The sequence below is a fragment of the Lepisma saccharinum genome, chromosome 3, assembly GCF_977018435.1.
Source record: "Lepisma saccharinum chromosome 3, izLepSacc3.1, whole genome shotgun sequence".
Lineage (NCBI taxonomy): Eukaryota > Metazoa > Arthropoda > Insecta > Zygentoma > Lepismatidae > Lepisma > Lepisma saccharinum.
Genome location: NC_139231.1, coordinates 70,516,902 through 70,530,119, shown reverse-complemented (window position 1 = coordinate 70,530,119; position 13,218 = coordinate 70,516,902). Strand labels below are relative to the sequence as shown.

Here is a 13,218-nt window from a genome sequence, read left to right as displayed (position 1 = left end):
CGGACCAATTTATGTACACAATGTTAATAAATGGTCATCCTAAAAGTCAAAATGGGATTTCATTTGTTATAAATCATTTTCTGGCCTCCACCGCCCCTACACCCAGCCACACATTTTTATGGATGATAAAACAATGTTTTCGTTACAGTACAAAATTATGTAAGGCAATAAAAGAATCATTTAAAATAATAGTGTGTAGCAGATATTGAAATGTACAAGATATGTTTCTTTACTTTAATTGTTATTACATTTATTTCATTTTATTACATTGTTTATCGACATCAGTAGATATCAAGGTGAGAAGAAAATTGTCTTATAAAGAGCACAATGGCCGAGTGTGTTACTATCTCATGAAATTATACTCCTTACTAAATTCAACAAAACGAACTTCATGTGCTTGTGGAAGTTATGTATAATTCTGACACTGCTGTTGAACTGAAAGACCAAAACTTTCTAATGTTTTTATATAAAAACATCTCCCAGCCCGTTCCTGATACTCTTCGTAGTGTACAGTCTGTTATGTTAGTTCTCACACACACAATCTTCCATTAAAACCTCTTCCGGAAGAACTAAAATCTCTCCTCACTTCTTTGCGGTTGCGCTAGTTCTTAGGTCCTGATGGACTTCCCAAAATTTTCCTTCACAAAGCTGCCGACTCCTTGGCTCGCTGAGTCATTATTGTACCCATCTATAAATCTGGAGACAACATTTCTGTTAAAATCTCACAGACCAATTTCCTTTTTGTCACCACTATCTATTGCCAGTGAGAAAAATATTCAAAGACAGGTTGCTCATGTTTACGTCTCCTCATGCAGATACATGGTTTATCTGCAAGGCAGCTCTTCAGTGTTACCTTCTCTTGCTTCTCAATCTATTTAAAATAAATCTCAGCTTGACATAAATTTGAAGATTTCAAAAGCCTTCGATAAAATTAACCCTAATCTTCTTCATAAATTGCGATCAAGAGCACAGCGTGTCAGCCCTTTCAGGCTGTTTTGTCTAGAATACCCAAGGGGAGCTTCTGTTTAAGAATGATGCTCCGATGACTGTAAACTTTGAGATTTCATCAAAACATGATGCATTCATTCTTGAAAGCACTCTTAAGAAACAACTTATGTGTTGTCATCAATGAAAACTACAATTAAATTCTCAGAAATGTTCCATCCTCACTCTTTCCTTTCAATTGCAAAATGCTTTGTACAAGTACTATTCTCTTGAAAAACAATCCTATCGAAAATGATGATTGTATAAAAAATGCGCTGTGAAAATTTCGCTCAAATGGAATGTTGTGAAATTTGCGCTCAGCTTCCTGGAGGAAAGAAGCGCACCTGCGTATGACTCACCTGAGAGCAATGCACCCCTTCGCCACCAACTATTTATTTCATTTCATTTCAGGTGTGCCTTTTGTGTGGTGCACTATGGAGATTCTTGCAACTACTAAGGGCAAGCCTCGCTCGCACTATGAAGGCTACACGTACCGGCAGTACAGGAGCACAGCAAACGGCCTTACTACTTGGCGATGTCTCCGGAAAATAGAGAGAGCTTACAGATTTATGACAACTTTCTCATGGACGGAACGTTTAAAAGTTCAAGCAAACAGTTTTGCCAAATTTACACAATTCACGCTGATTTTGGGACCAGCAAGGAAGAGACGAACATACATCCGATCGTGTTTGCTTTGTTGCCGAACAAAAAGAAGTATACTTAAGGACATCTTAGAAGCTGTGCCAGGGTGGAGACCTAAGATAGTTAATGTAGATTTTCAAGCTGCGGCAATTTCAGCCCTGAAAGAAGTGTTTCCTTCCGTCGAAGTGAATGGCTGCTACTTCCATATGAAGAAATACCTGTGGCGAAAGGTCCAAAAGCTTGGCTTAACACGAGAATACCGAGAAAACGAGGAAATTCGTCATCATATTCAAATGTGTCCATCGTTAGCATTCCTGAAACCTGAAGACATACGTGTAATAGATGGTTGGTTAGAGATCCCATCAGAGGCTCCCGTCCACGCAAAGTTATCAGAGTTTTTTGATTATTTTGTCGAGAGATGGCTGGAAAATGAAGAAATTCCTGTCGAAGTTTGGACGTGCTACAAGAGACGGCACCGAACTACGAATGCCGGTGAAGGATGGCATAATCGCCTAAACAACCTACTTGGACGACCAAATCACTGGATCAAGAGACGTGGTTCTTTGCTTGAAAAAAGAACCGGAAAATTAAGCTATTTCCGGCTCGTGACACAGGCTTCGTGTACCTGAGATCACAGTTAAATTTTGAGGGAAACAGAAGGAAAACTGCATACCAAAAGCTGGATGCAAGAATCGAGAACACAGTAAAGAGGTACGAAGAAACAGGTAACATTAGATCGTGTCTCAGAGCGATATCATTCTTACAAAAGCTGCAATAAACTCGATAAACCGATGATATGACAAACCTTTCTAGCAAGAAAATAATGAAGTTTTTATAAACAGATTTTATACACGCCTAAATAGCTACCGTTGAAAGATATTTCAATTATTTAGCCAGTCCACAGCCTGGAAAAAGTGTGATGGAAATCAAATATTAAATAAATATAATACATGAATATTTAATTTTTTTTAGGGTGGGGGAGGGTCATTAATGGTTCTTGGAAGTGTTAGCGGAACTTTTGCGACACCAAAAATTCCCCTCAAAAGAACTTTGGGTTAACATTTAAGAGCACATTACAGCTATCTAAAAACGCCATGTCCCTCCTTATTTTTCTGTACAGCTTTACTGGAATCCAGAAACACTGGAGTATAGGAATTCCACTAATGTTGACGTGTTCTTACCTGAACCCAGTTTCCGAGCATCACTAACAATGTATATTTAATTCCTCCCTGTGCCACCTTTCATTTTTGTTATGCTAGTTACAATTTCTGTGTAAACTAGTCTTAGAATGCTGTACCTGAAACTCGAAGTACGTAAGAAAATAAATAAATTGAACTACAGGCATGTCAAATCTGCGTGAAAAGAATTGAAAGTGTAGTTATACAAAACTATTTTTTAATAAGTGATCAACAGCTTTAATAAATAATAATAGTACATTTTCATACTACTGGTATTGTAATTGCACAGTTTGAATTGTATTTATGTGATTAGGTGTTTGCTAGGGCCCAGGACTTTATCTCCTATAAAACTTTAAAATATGTATGTAATTATGTCGTAAAAATTTAAAAATATGTCAGAAAAATGCAGAAATATTCCCAATAAAGCCAAAAATATGCACAACAGTACTTTCGAACTTCTCATTATACGAGAAGTCAGTATATTCCAGGAAATATCGACTAAGGTGGAGGTGGGCTATTAAACGAAGTCACAATCATTTTAACCATAGAATGTAGTTGGAAAATACTGAAAATATCGTGAGGTTCACTGCGATTATCCAAAGTTTTTGTCAGATTTACACCCTTGTGGAAACTAAAGCATAATTGGCAGCTCTGGTAAATCTAGGCAAGCAATACACAAACACAACCTTTTTAGGAAAATTTTAACTATACAGAATTTAAAAAAACAGCCTACAAAATATTTGGGTAACATTATAGTATAGGGGTGACGGATTTCTTCAAATTTACAGGAGAAAGTACTTACGGAAATCATTTTCTGTAGCCTTGTGGAAGTTCGTGAATCTAGTTTTGATCCATTTTAATGCGAATACATGTTGTTTTCTGTGAAAATCTGTCCGACACGCTGTTTCTGCTGCCGCCATTTGCTTTCTGCACGAGAGCACAATGTTCCGTGTGTTAGATGACGCAACCCCGTAGTCAGTGTTTCTTACTCGCAGTGTTTTCACTAGAACATGACGTGTCGAGTATTTTTATTATTTTTTTAACCATGCTTGCCTTACCTAACTTAACCTAACCTAACCTTACGGAAATTTTTTTTTGGGCTAACGTGAATGGTTTGTGGGGCTAACGTCAATGCTTTGTGAGGTATTAGCATAATTTCAAATCCGGGCACGAAAGTAGGTATGTTCCGGTGAACGAGATTGCAACACTGCATAAATCGACAAAACACTCGCACAACGCGCCCTGAACCAGTACGCTATCGCCCGCCATAATGTGTTACAGAATCGAAATAACAAGTAAGAGTAAGTACTCGTAAATGTAAGAAATATACATTATCTTAGTTAGAAATGCATTATTTCACCTTAGGAAATGTTCCGCATTCCAAAATAGTACGTTAGCAATGTAAAAAAAGTGCGAAATATATGATTTATAGGTGTCACCCCCATATTATAATAGTACCAATATTTGTCAGAATAAGTTACACTAGATACGTTTCCGTTCCACAATGCACTTACAATCTTGCCGCAGAAGTTCCTGTTCGTGGCATTCTATTCACTCTGCTACACACTGATAAGTGCCTGGCTCAAACGACAAGTGATCTCGAAACTCCCGTACTCGATTGCCAATAGAGTTGGGGCTGTAATTACAGCGCCTTGAATAACGTTATTCTAGGCGCTGTACTGTAATATACCGAATGTTATTTTCACTTTTGACTGATTGTTGTGAGAAGTGAAAAAGGTAAAGAAATGAGAACAATTGAAACTTGTTTACGGTGATTCTCGTGCCTGCACAACAATGAAGGAGAACATTTTTCGTGAATAATGTTCGCACGGCTATCAATATTGTCGGCGGGATAAAAAAAGGGGGGTTATTATTGTTCTGTACTAGTTGGTAAGTAAAGATGGCATCTACCTCCGATAATATAAATTATGTTACGCTAAAGGTACGAAGAATAAATTATAAAATAACCAATTATATGAAAGACAATTACGAAATTGTACAGAAATATGTCTTATTACGAGAAAATTGAAGAAATATGTTGCAAAAACGCGAAATTGGTAAAATATGTCAATACATGCCTTATCAAGTTCGTCTATTTTGGCATATTTTAATGAGATACGTAAATATATTACACCAATATTCGATCAGATTCCAAATAAAAAATATGTTATAACATCAAGTCCCAGGCCCTTGTTGTAACACTTTAAAACTATATAAAAAGGACATTGTTTTTAATATACGAACATATACAGGTCCTCTATGGTGTGAAGCATATCATTCAATACAAGAAGAAATTCCTGAAAATTCTGCTTTCTACTCTCCCGAGGTCCTCTTACAACTGTCTCGCTCCCGCCCATCGTCACGAAGTTAACTTTGTACCTTATTCAGTTTATATGTGCAGTGAGAACTTTTTTATAGTAGGTTGTTTCACCACAATCAAAACATTTCACTCACGCATGAAAAAATTTGCACTTCTGTGCTGTTTGTATCTCTTTTTCGAATTGTGACCTTTGATTCATATGTTATCTCATGTGATTGCACTGAGGACAATTTTTCCAAAATGACGACCGTAAATTGCGGTGAAGAGTATTTAGGAAACCATGTAACAAATTTTGTCTCACTCGGGACATTTCGTATTACTTTAATTTGCCTGTCTAATGACATATTTCCAGGAAGCTATGTATTAAATTTCATCTCTGAGAATTTTCACCTATTTTGTGTAATTTGTCTGCACTAATTAGAAAATGCATGAAAATATAGCAAGTAGGGTAGTTATGTTTCTATCGATATTTCTAAAGAAAAACATATCAACATCCACTTGATCATTTCTCAAACTAATGCCGAATCACTACCGTTGATAAAACCAACTCTGTGTGTTCCATGACTATGCTAAAGACAAACTGCCATGATTTCGATGTACGGTTCCGCATCAGTACATCCTGTTTTACGTTCCTACTTGACTTACAAAACTGTTGTTTGCGTTTTAAACAACCCTCCTTACTTGTAGAACCCAACTAAAGCTTCGGAAAGGGTACAAGATCTGGGTTATTATGCATTAAAGTGCTTATTTGCTGTCGTCAGTTTCGGGAACATGGATCCCATCTGCGCGAACACCAATATGCATGTAAATGGATATTTGACGGTGATTTGAATACAATTTTATGGGTGGTAACTGTATTTACCGTGAAAGGGCGCGTGCTGTGATGTTAGAGATTCGTACACATTGATATTCAGGTTTCAACCCAACCTGCACATGTGTGTGTGTGTGTTGTGAGGTGCATCGTTGAGAATGTAATTCCGCCCTTCTTCACTCAAAATGTCCGAACCTCAGCGCAGAGTAGCCAGGTCCTGCTTTTCTGATAATCAAGAAGCACTTTCTTTGAAAGCTTGCTTTATTTTACGACTTAATGACGTTGACACTTGGCCAAAATTAGGTATAAAAATGTACATTGTTTGTGGTCAATTAAAAGGAGGAAGGAATTTTAAGGTTTAATACCAGCTAAATATTATGTTTACATGAAATACATTATTTAATATATCATATTACATACAGCAAAAGGGCCGGCCCCGTAGCGGAGTGGTTAGCACATCGCGCTACGACGCCAGGGATCCCGGGTTCGAATCCCGGTCTGGGCATGGATGTTTGTGAGTGTCCATTCATCAATTTCATTATGTCATCACTCATCCCCATCTTCGCAAATTAGCCAAAAGTGGCACAAATAGCGAAGTAAAATAAAGCAAATCAATCAATAAAATATGGCAAAAGGAAATCGAATAGTTCATGAGAGTTTTCATTACATCTGTGGCGGAGCGGTCAACGTAACGCCCTAGGAAGACAGAGGTTTCAGTTTCGAACTCTGATCAATGCATTGTTGTCCCATCATTCATTTCATCCGTTCATCGTTCATCCTCATCGTCGGGATTGACGCAAGATATATAAAAGCGACATACAATAGCAAACAGAATGAAAGAAAGGAAAATACGATTTGTATGTTTATAAGTTTATGTACTTCAAATGTGGAATTATATTTCAGCAATGCGTTAGTAAAATAATTCGTTACACAAAATAACAGTGTTCGTGAGCTTGGTTTTGGAAACTGTTTCTCGTAGAAAAATGTATTTGTATTCGGGTTATTTAACATTGCTTGTATTCCTGTGCTAAGATACTGCCACCAGGAGGATGAATGATGACAGATAAAATGAATGAAGGAAAAATCATCCGACCGTACCCTCATAGTCAATTGAGCATGTACCACCGAGGTGGTCACAGAAGAAATAAATGTAGAATTCTTTCGATGTTGAACCTACCGGTAAACTTACATGACTGTAGAAAGGTATTGATTGATTGAATTAAAAAAGTTTGGGTGCGTCGACACTTTAGGCCATTTTGCACCCTTCAATGTATAAGGGGAAATAATCCCTTACCTAAAATTCTTACTTAAAACAGTTAAAACAAGGGGTGTAAAATGCCCCTTGAGAAAGGTTAAAAGTGCAAGGTTGTAAAGGGACCTGCACAAGACAAACACTACACATTAAAAAGTAAGAACGTACTAAAAAAAACTTCCTCATAGACAGTGGAAGAGACCAGGTCTTCATGAAAAGCTAAAAACATTTTATAAAACACTGTTGTCATCGCCCAACAGGGATGACAGACAGCTGGGAAGATTAAAAGTCTGCCTGAGGGAAGCAAAATCGCCACATGCAAGAAGTATGAGCCGAAACTTAAAATGACGTTACAAAAACGACATTGTAGTTGCTGATGTGTATACACGTATATAGAGCTCAATTGTATATATAAACAATACTGTAATGATTTGGATTTGGATTTTCAACTTTAAAATATATAAATGTAATTTTTAAAATATGAAGGATTACAACCACTTGAATAATAATCCTAACATTTTCTGTGTTACCCTGCCGTAAACAAAAACGTCATGGAATCTCCTGTTATTTCTGTACACCTGGCTACCCTGGCGGAACGTGTATCTGGCTCATCTTGTGAGCTGTCCAGTGCGAGGGAGTGTAAGGATAGCAACAAATTGGGCATTAAGGTTAATATTTTTGCATTGAAAATTTCCCAGGGCGAAGCACCTGGGACCGGTTCTTCTTTGTTTTTGTATTGATCCGTCTCGCATGAGGGAAGAGGAGGAAAAAGAAAAAGAAGAAGAAGAAAGTGTACCAGAAAACTCGAGACTCCTACCTGACTGTCTGGGAGGCTCTCTTATCTGGAATCTGGGGCGTCCGTGGCTCTCGGCCTTATCAGCAGTGGAGCTAACGAGTGGAAGTGTTCGTGAGGACTGAAATTACGTACTTGCATTCCTGCAAGTCTACGCGAAACCATATATCACAACTTCCAAAGGGAATGCTCCATTTTCACGTCATCAGGGTGCAAGTGTAATTCCAAGTTTCCCAAACAAATTTACCAAATTTCGAGGCTATTTTTTTTAAAAATATACCTTTTCAATAAAAGTATATAGATTCTCAGTTTACTTATTAGTTCAGACTAAGTAGTCGATATACAAACTGCACATGGAATATCGAATTTGTGACAGACCCGATTTTAAGCAAGCATTCATTGCCCCTTCGTTTTCATCTAACCACGATTCATTTTGATCGTTGCGATTAATCTAGAGGGAGAGAAAAGCAATGAATATCTAGTTACTCACAATGTTGTTCGTACAGATGAAGTGTGAGAAGTAAACGAAAGCAAGAATTACAATTAGCCTTAGTATAATAGGTATTCTACCTACATGTAATTATAACACGTATGGTGATTTCCTTACAACCGTTTGTTCCCCCACAAACTTTATTAATAACGAAAGAGCATTATAATAGGACAGACATGCTATTTTGATGTAATATTTCTGTTTGTACAGTTGCAGTGTTAACAGAAAAACAAATTTAAAAATGTTACAAAATTTGACAGTTTAATAGCCAGATGCACAACCCTTGGCTTTAGTAACTGCTTGGCATCTCCTGTGCATAGAAGCGGCCAATATCTTGCAGATGTCTGGGCTGATTCCCTCTCACTCTAAAGCGACGGTTCTCTTCAGATCTTCTTTTGACTTGCACTCATGTTTATGGACACGTTTCTTCAAAAATTTCCATAAATGTTCAATCGGATTCAGATCTGAACTTTGAACTAGTGTTTTCAACTGCCTTGGTACATTCAAAATCAACCAGTCCCTGTTGAGTTAAGCATTATGTTTGTTGTCGTTATCCTGCTGGAACGTGAACATACGTGACATCCACATTTGCTGGGCATTTTTTTTTACGTCATTCTTCAGGATATTATTGCAGACAAGTTTCTCCATGAATCCACCAATGACTTGCATTTTCCCAACTCCTTTAGTCGACATACAGGCCCAAATCATAAATGGATCCTCCACCATGTTTTACTGTGGGCGTTGTATTGGCAACACTGACCTGCGTATTTGCCTTCCTCCACACTCTGGACACACCATCTGATCCGTGCAGGTTCATTTTGGTTTAATTGGACAAGATCACGTTGTCCCAAAACTCCTGATCCTTATGTAAATGCTCTTTATTTAGCAAATCCTTTGTCGATACGTTTGCCCTGTACGAACAACATTGTGAGTAACTATAAAAATATGGTGAACCGAGCTATAGATCCACCAACGTAGCAAATTACTGTGTATTTGGAGTTTTATCCCAGGCGTTCATTATTACATCACACCTTTTACAGCGCTAAACTGCACGTATAAGGTTCGTTGCGGGAGGTAAATGGTGGGAAAAAATGTTTAATTGCTTGTAGCAAATTAATAAAAGCCCCAGCAAGAAAACAGTAATAAATAACAAAACAACGTGATTTATACTCCGTTTGTACTTGGAGGAAAGACTTGCGAGAACAATTTGTAGCAGCAAGCAAAAAAGCTCCAAGCTACAGTATTTACTAAGGCATTCATTACGCAGACGCGTCTTTTGGAACGATGCTGTGTCTCTTCACTATCAATCAATGTTGTTTCAAAAGAACTCCTTACAAGAGTCTTTCGAGCAAGGGAATCCCCGCTGGGGACTCCTTATTGGTCGATCCATCACCCATCCCTTCCGTCTTTGATAGTTACCCAAAAAAGCAGTTTCGTTGTTGGTGCAAGACGCCTCTTTAATATATGAACGTAATTAATGCAAGAACTGACTCCGGACACTTCACACGGAGCCTTTGAGCGGAGTGTTTCATGTGCATACACTAGATTCTATAGTAGGATACGCCACTTGCCTCTCGATAAGTTAGTACGAAAGTTACTAACGCCGTCAATCGGATGGTTTGAAGAAGTCAGTTGCCAAGCTGTCGGACAATAATGCAGAAGTCGGGAAATTAGTGAGTTACTTCGTTAGGAATTATGCATCTGGTGGTTGTATATTTCTCCCCGTACCTCCAACCAATGACCGTTTGCTGCCTTTAATTGACTTGCCCGTGTTCACCCACCTTGCCCTGCTCTTCGTGCGGTTTGGTTTAACTTTCACTGCCAGCACAAAGGCTATTTGCAACGTTCACCAGACAGTATAAATGGATACAAGTGTCTTGGCAGTAAGAAAACGTTATTTCTAGTCAGAAAATTAATATAAGATGTGTCCTAAAAATAAGGAATGTTGAAACATATCCAGGTATTAGAATTTCATCACCATCTGATGCACACATTGTGACAAAAAAGGACAGCACACTGCCAAGTCTTGTCTATACTCTATCCACTGCAACAATGTGAGTTAATGTAAACCAAAGCACGTGACTTCCGAGAATTAGCTCTTTTCCTGTGTGTTACTTCTAGTGTTATTTGGTCATATGTAAATATATTTGTCGTAGCTGACGTCTCTTAACATATAGCGCTTATGTATAACTTTATCGCATGCACTATATTCCTACGCGCATGTTTGCTGCGCAGCTGCCATTCGAACAACCAATAGCATTTCGCAGAAGCCACGTTCCTCGTTTACATCGACTTCGTTCTATCAGCGGACAGAGATTAGTGTTCTACGTGGTAGAGAGTATGACATTTGAGCGCTTTCAAACCATATGGACGGTTGTAAATTAATATTTGCTTGGAATTAGTGACGTGTGCTTTTTGCCCGGATTAGGTCCGAACTTTGTTTGTGAAGAGAAAGCAAAGAAGCGATGACGCGCGCGTTCATATCGCCTTACATCCTTTCTCGCCTTCTTGACACCAGAGTGACCCTTCTTCCCTTCGCAGCAGAAGCGCGGAGTGATACTCGATATCGCCCGTCAATCAGCCTCCTCGGATGAAGATGTCCGCCTTGCAGCGAGTCTTTCTACCGTATCACAACCCATGGTTTCTACCCAGCTTGTTTTAGCCCCACTGCTAGTTTCTTCTATTCCACTGTGTGAACGTAGTGAATGTAAACAAAACCACGTGACTTGTGAGCTTGCCGATTGGTAGATTCGTGGCTCATCCATAGATCTACTGAGCGTAGGCATATTATTCATAAAATAAGGCCCCACAACATCATTTAAGTGCTATTTCTTTATCATACGTACTATATTCCTTCGCAACAGCTGCCAACTGACTAACAAGTAAGGTTTTGCACGAATCACGCGTATGTACTTCGTTCTTACGGTGGACGGATAAAAAGTTCTCGGAAGTGAAACCTCAGTGACGGTGCGTGGTTCCGAATATTGGTGGTTGCAGTTAATAAAAAAAATCAACTTAAATTTGCACAAATTAGTATTATTATTATATATGTATTACGTTTAATATTTTTTTCTCATCACACTATTGTGATAAGCTTGCTTTATTAATATTATTCCCAAAGGCAAAATAATAATAATGTTCGGCTTGTGAGTATTATACAAAAAGAAGTGGCATTTGGCTTTTTATACGCGTAGTTGGCAACGACGGCACTTCTCTCTGCTACTACCGTAGTTATTGTTGAAACGACCTGTAATCACCCATCGCCCATATACTGGAATAGGAGAGAAAACAGTATGCCGCCAGAAACTTATGTAAAAGCAAGGGGAAGTATCGCATGCCCTTTTGAAGTTGCACGGGTCGAGGCTTTTCGCTCTAGCCATTAGGCAGGCAGTAGATGATTACGTTGTGCAGCTAGTAATCACTAAAACTTATGTTTATCTGTGCAAGTCCAGAATTAAGTAGTAGTTACATAACTTTTTACATACAAAACACGCGTATGTATGTGTGTATGTATGTATGTATGTAGTGAACATATTATATTAATATTCTCCATGCAATATATATTCAAATCAAACTGTTTATTTTTTTGGAGAGAGGTGTTACATTTTGGCTTAATTTTGATCATAATGAAAGATTCACTCTCTGTGCATCAAATACCGGAGTGATAGTCAACGAGCAAGCGTGTTTTGATGCGCACACTTTTTACACAGATATTTTCATTAGAACACGATTCACAACAATGAAAAATATATATTCGGCCCTGTTACTTGAGGTCCTTCACAAATCAATTTCATGCCGCCAACGACAAATACTGTACCCGAACGCTTTGGTGTAGGAAGAGAAAGTTTGCTCCCTGAGCAAAACTTATATGACTAAATAACTGGGCGATCACATACATAACGCTCCTCTTGTTAGCAGGCAGAGTAAAAACATGAATGTTTATATGAAAGTGAAATAAATATATAAAATATCTTTGTACTTACTTTTTGTCGATGTGCATGAACTTCATGTCCATCGAGTGGATAGAGGTGAAGACATTTGTGGCACCCTGTACAACACACTCCCTCGTCTCCGGCATGGCTATGGGCGTGCACGTGGCAAGAAACACGGGTTCGTTCCTGCTGCACAGCGGAAGGAACGACAGATAATGGCCCTGCACCAGCACCACCTGCCGGAGGAAAAGAAAAAAAACATGTCACTGTTGCCATATGTACAAAAAAAAATTGTTACTGTCACGAGGGAAATCCAGATGCAAATTGAAAATACCTGGCACGCTTAAGCGGTTGTGTTGTTTTTATTTCTTAGACGTACTAAATATATATATAATTTGTAATCACTCTCCAGGATTTCATTAGCTTTCACAAATTTAGATAATCCTCACGGTGGTTGAGGGAGAAACATCTAACTTAAAAAAAATAACCGTGCCTTCATAAATATTCATGTACGAAAACAAACAAAAAAAAATATTGCAAATCCATATTATATACACGTACGCCAATCTACAATGAAACCATATAATGGTCGTCTTTGAAAATAAAAGCCAGTGAAAATTAGCTGCGATAACATGCACTAATTTGAGGGAACTTCTCTCTATCAAAAGTAACTTACGTGGAAAACTACATTTTCGGTCTTGATCTGAAACTTTTCTAAAATGATGTGTTACAGCTATATTACGAAACATTCTACATCTGAAAGTTAATCGCGACGAATCACTAATTGATGAAATAAGAACAAAAAATTTATGACGA

The 13,218-nt window shown here is 38.1% G+C and overlaps 1 protein-coding gene across 1 annotated transcript in view; it reads right to left on the bottom strand.

Moving 5' to 3' along the window:
• The window catches only part of dysf (neuronal PAS domain protein dysfusion), a 388,516-nt gene that overhangs the window by 51,605 nt on the left and 323,693 nt on the right, over positions 1-13,218 (bottom strand). Inside the window, exon 6 of the mRNA XM_083118732.1 lies at positions 12,454-12,638. Within this exon, the coding sequence (XP_082974858.1) occupies positions 12,454-12,638 (185 nt within the window). The remainder of the gene's footprint in view (positions 1-12,453; positions 12,639-13,218) is intronic.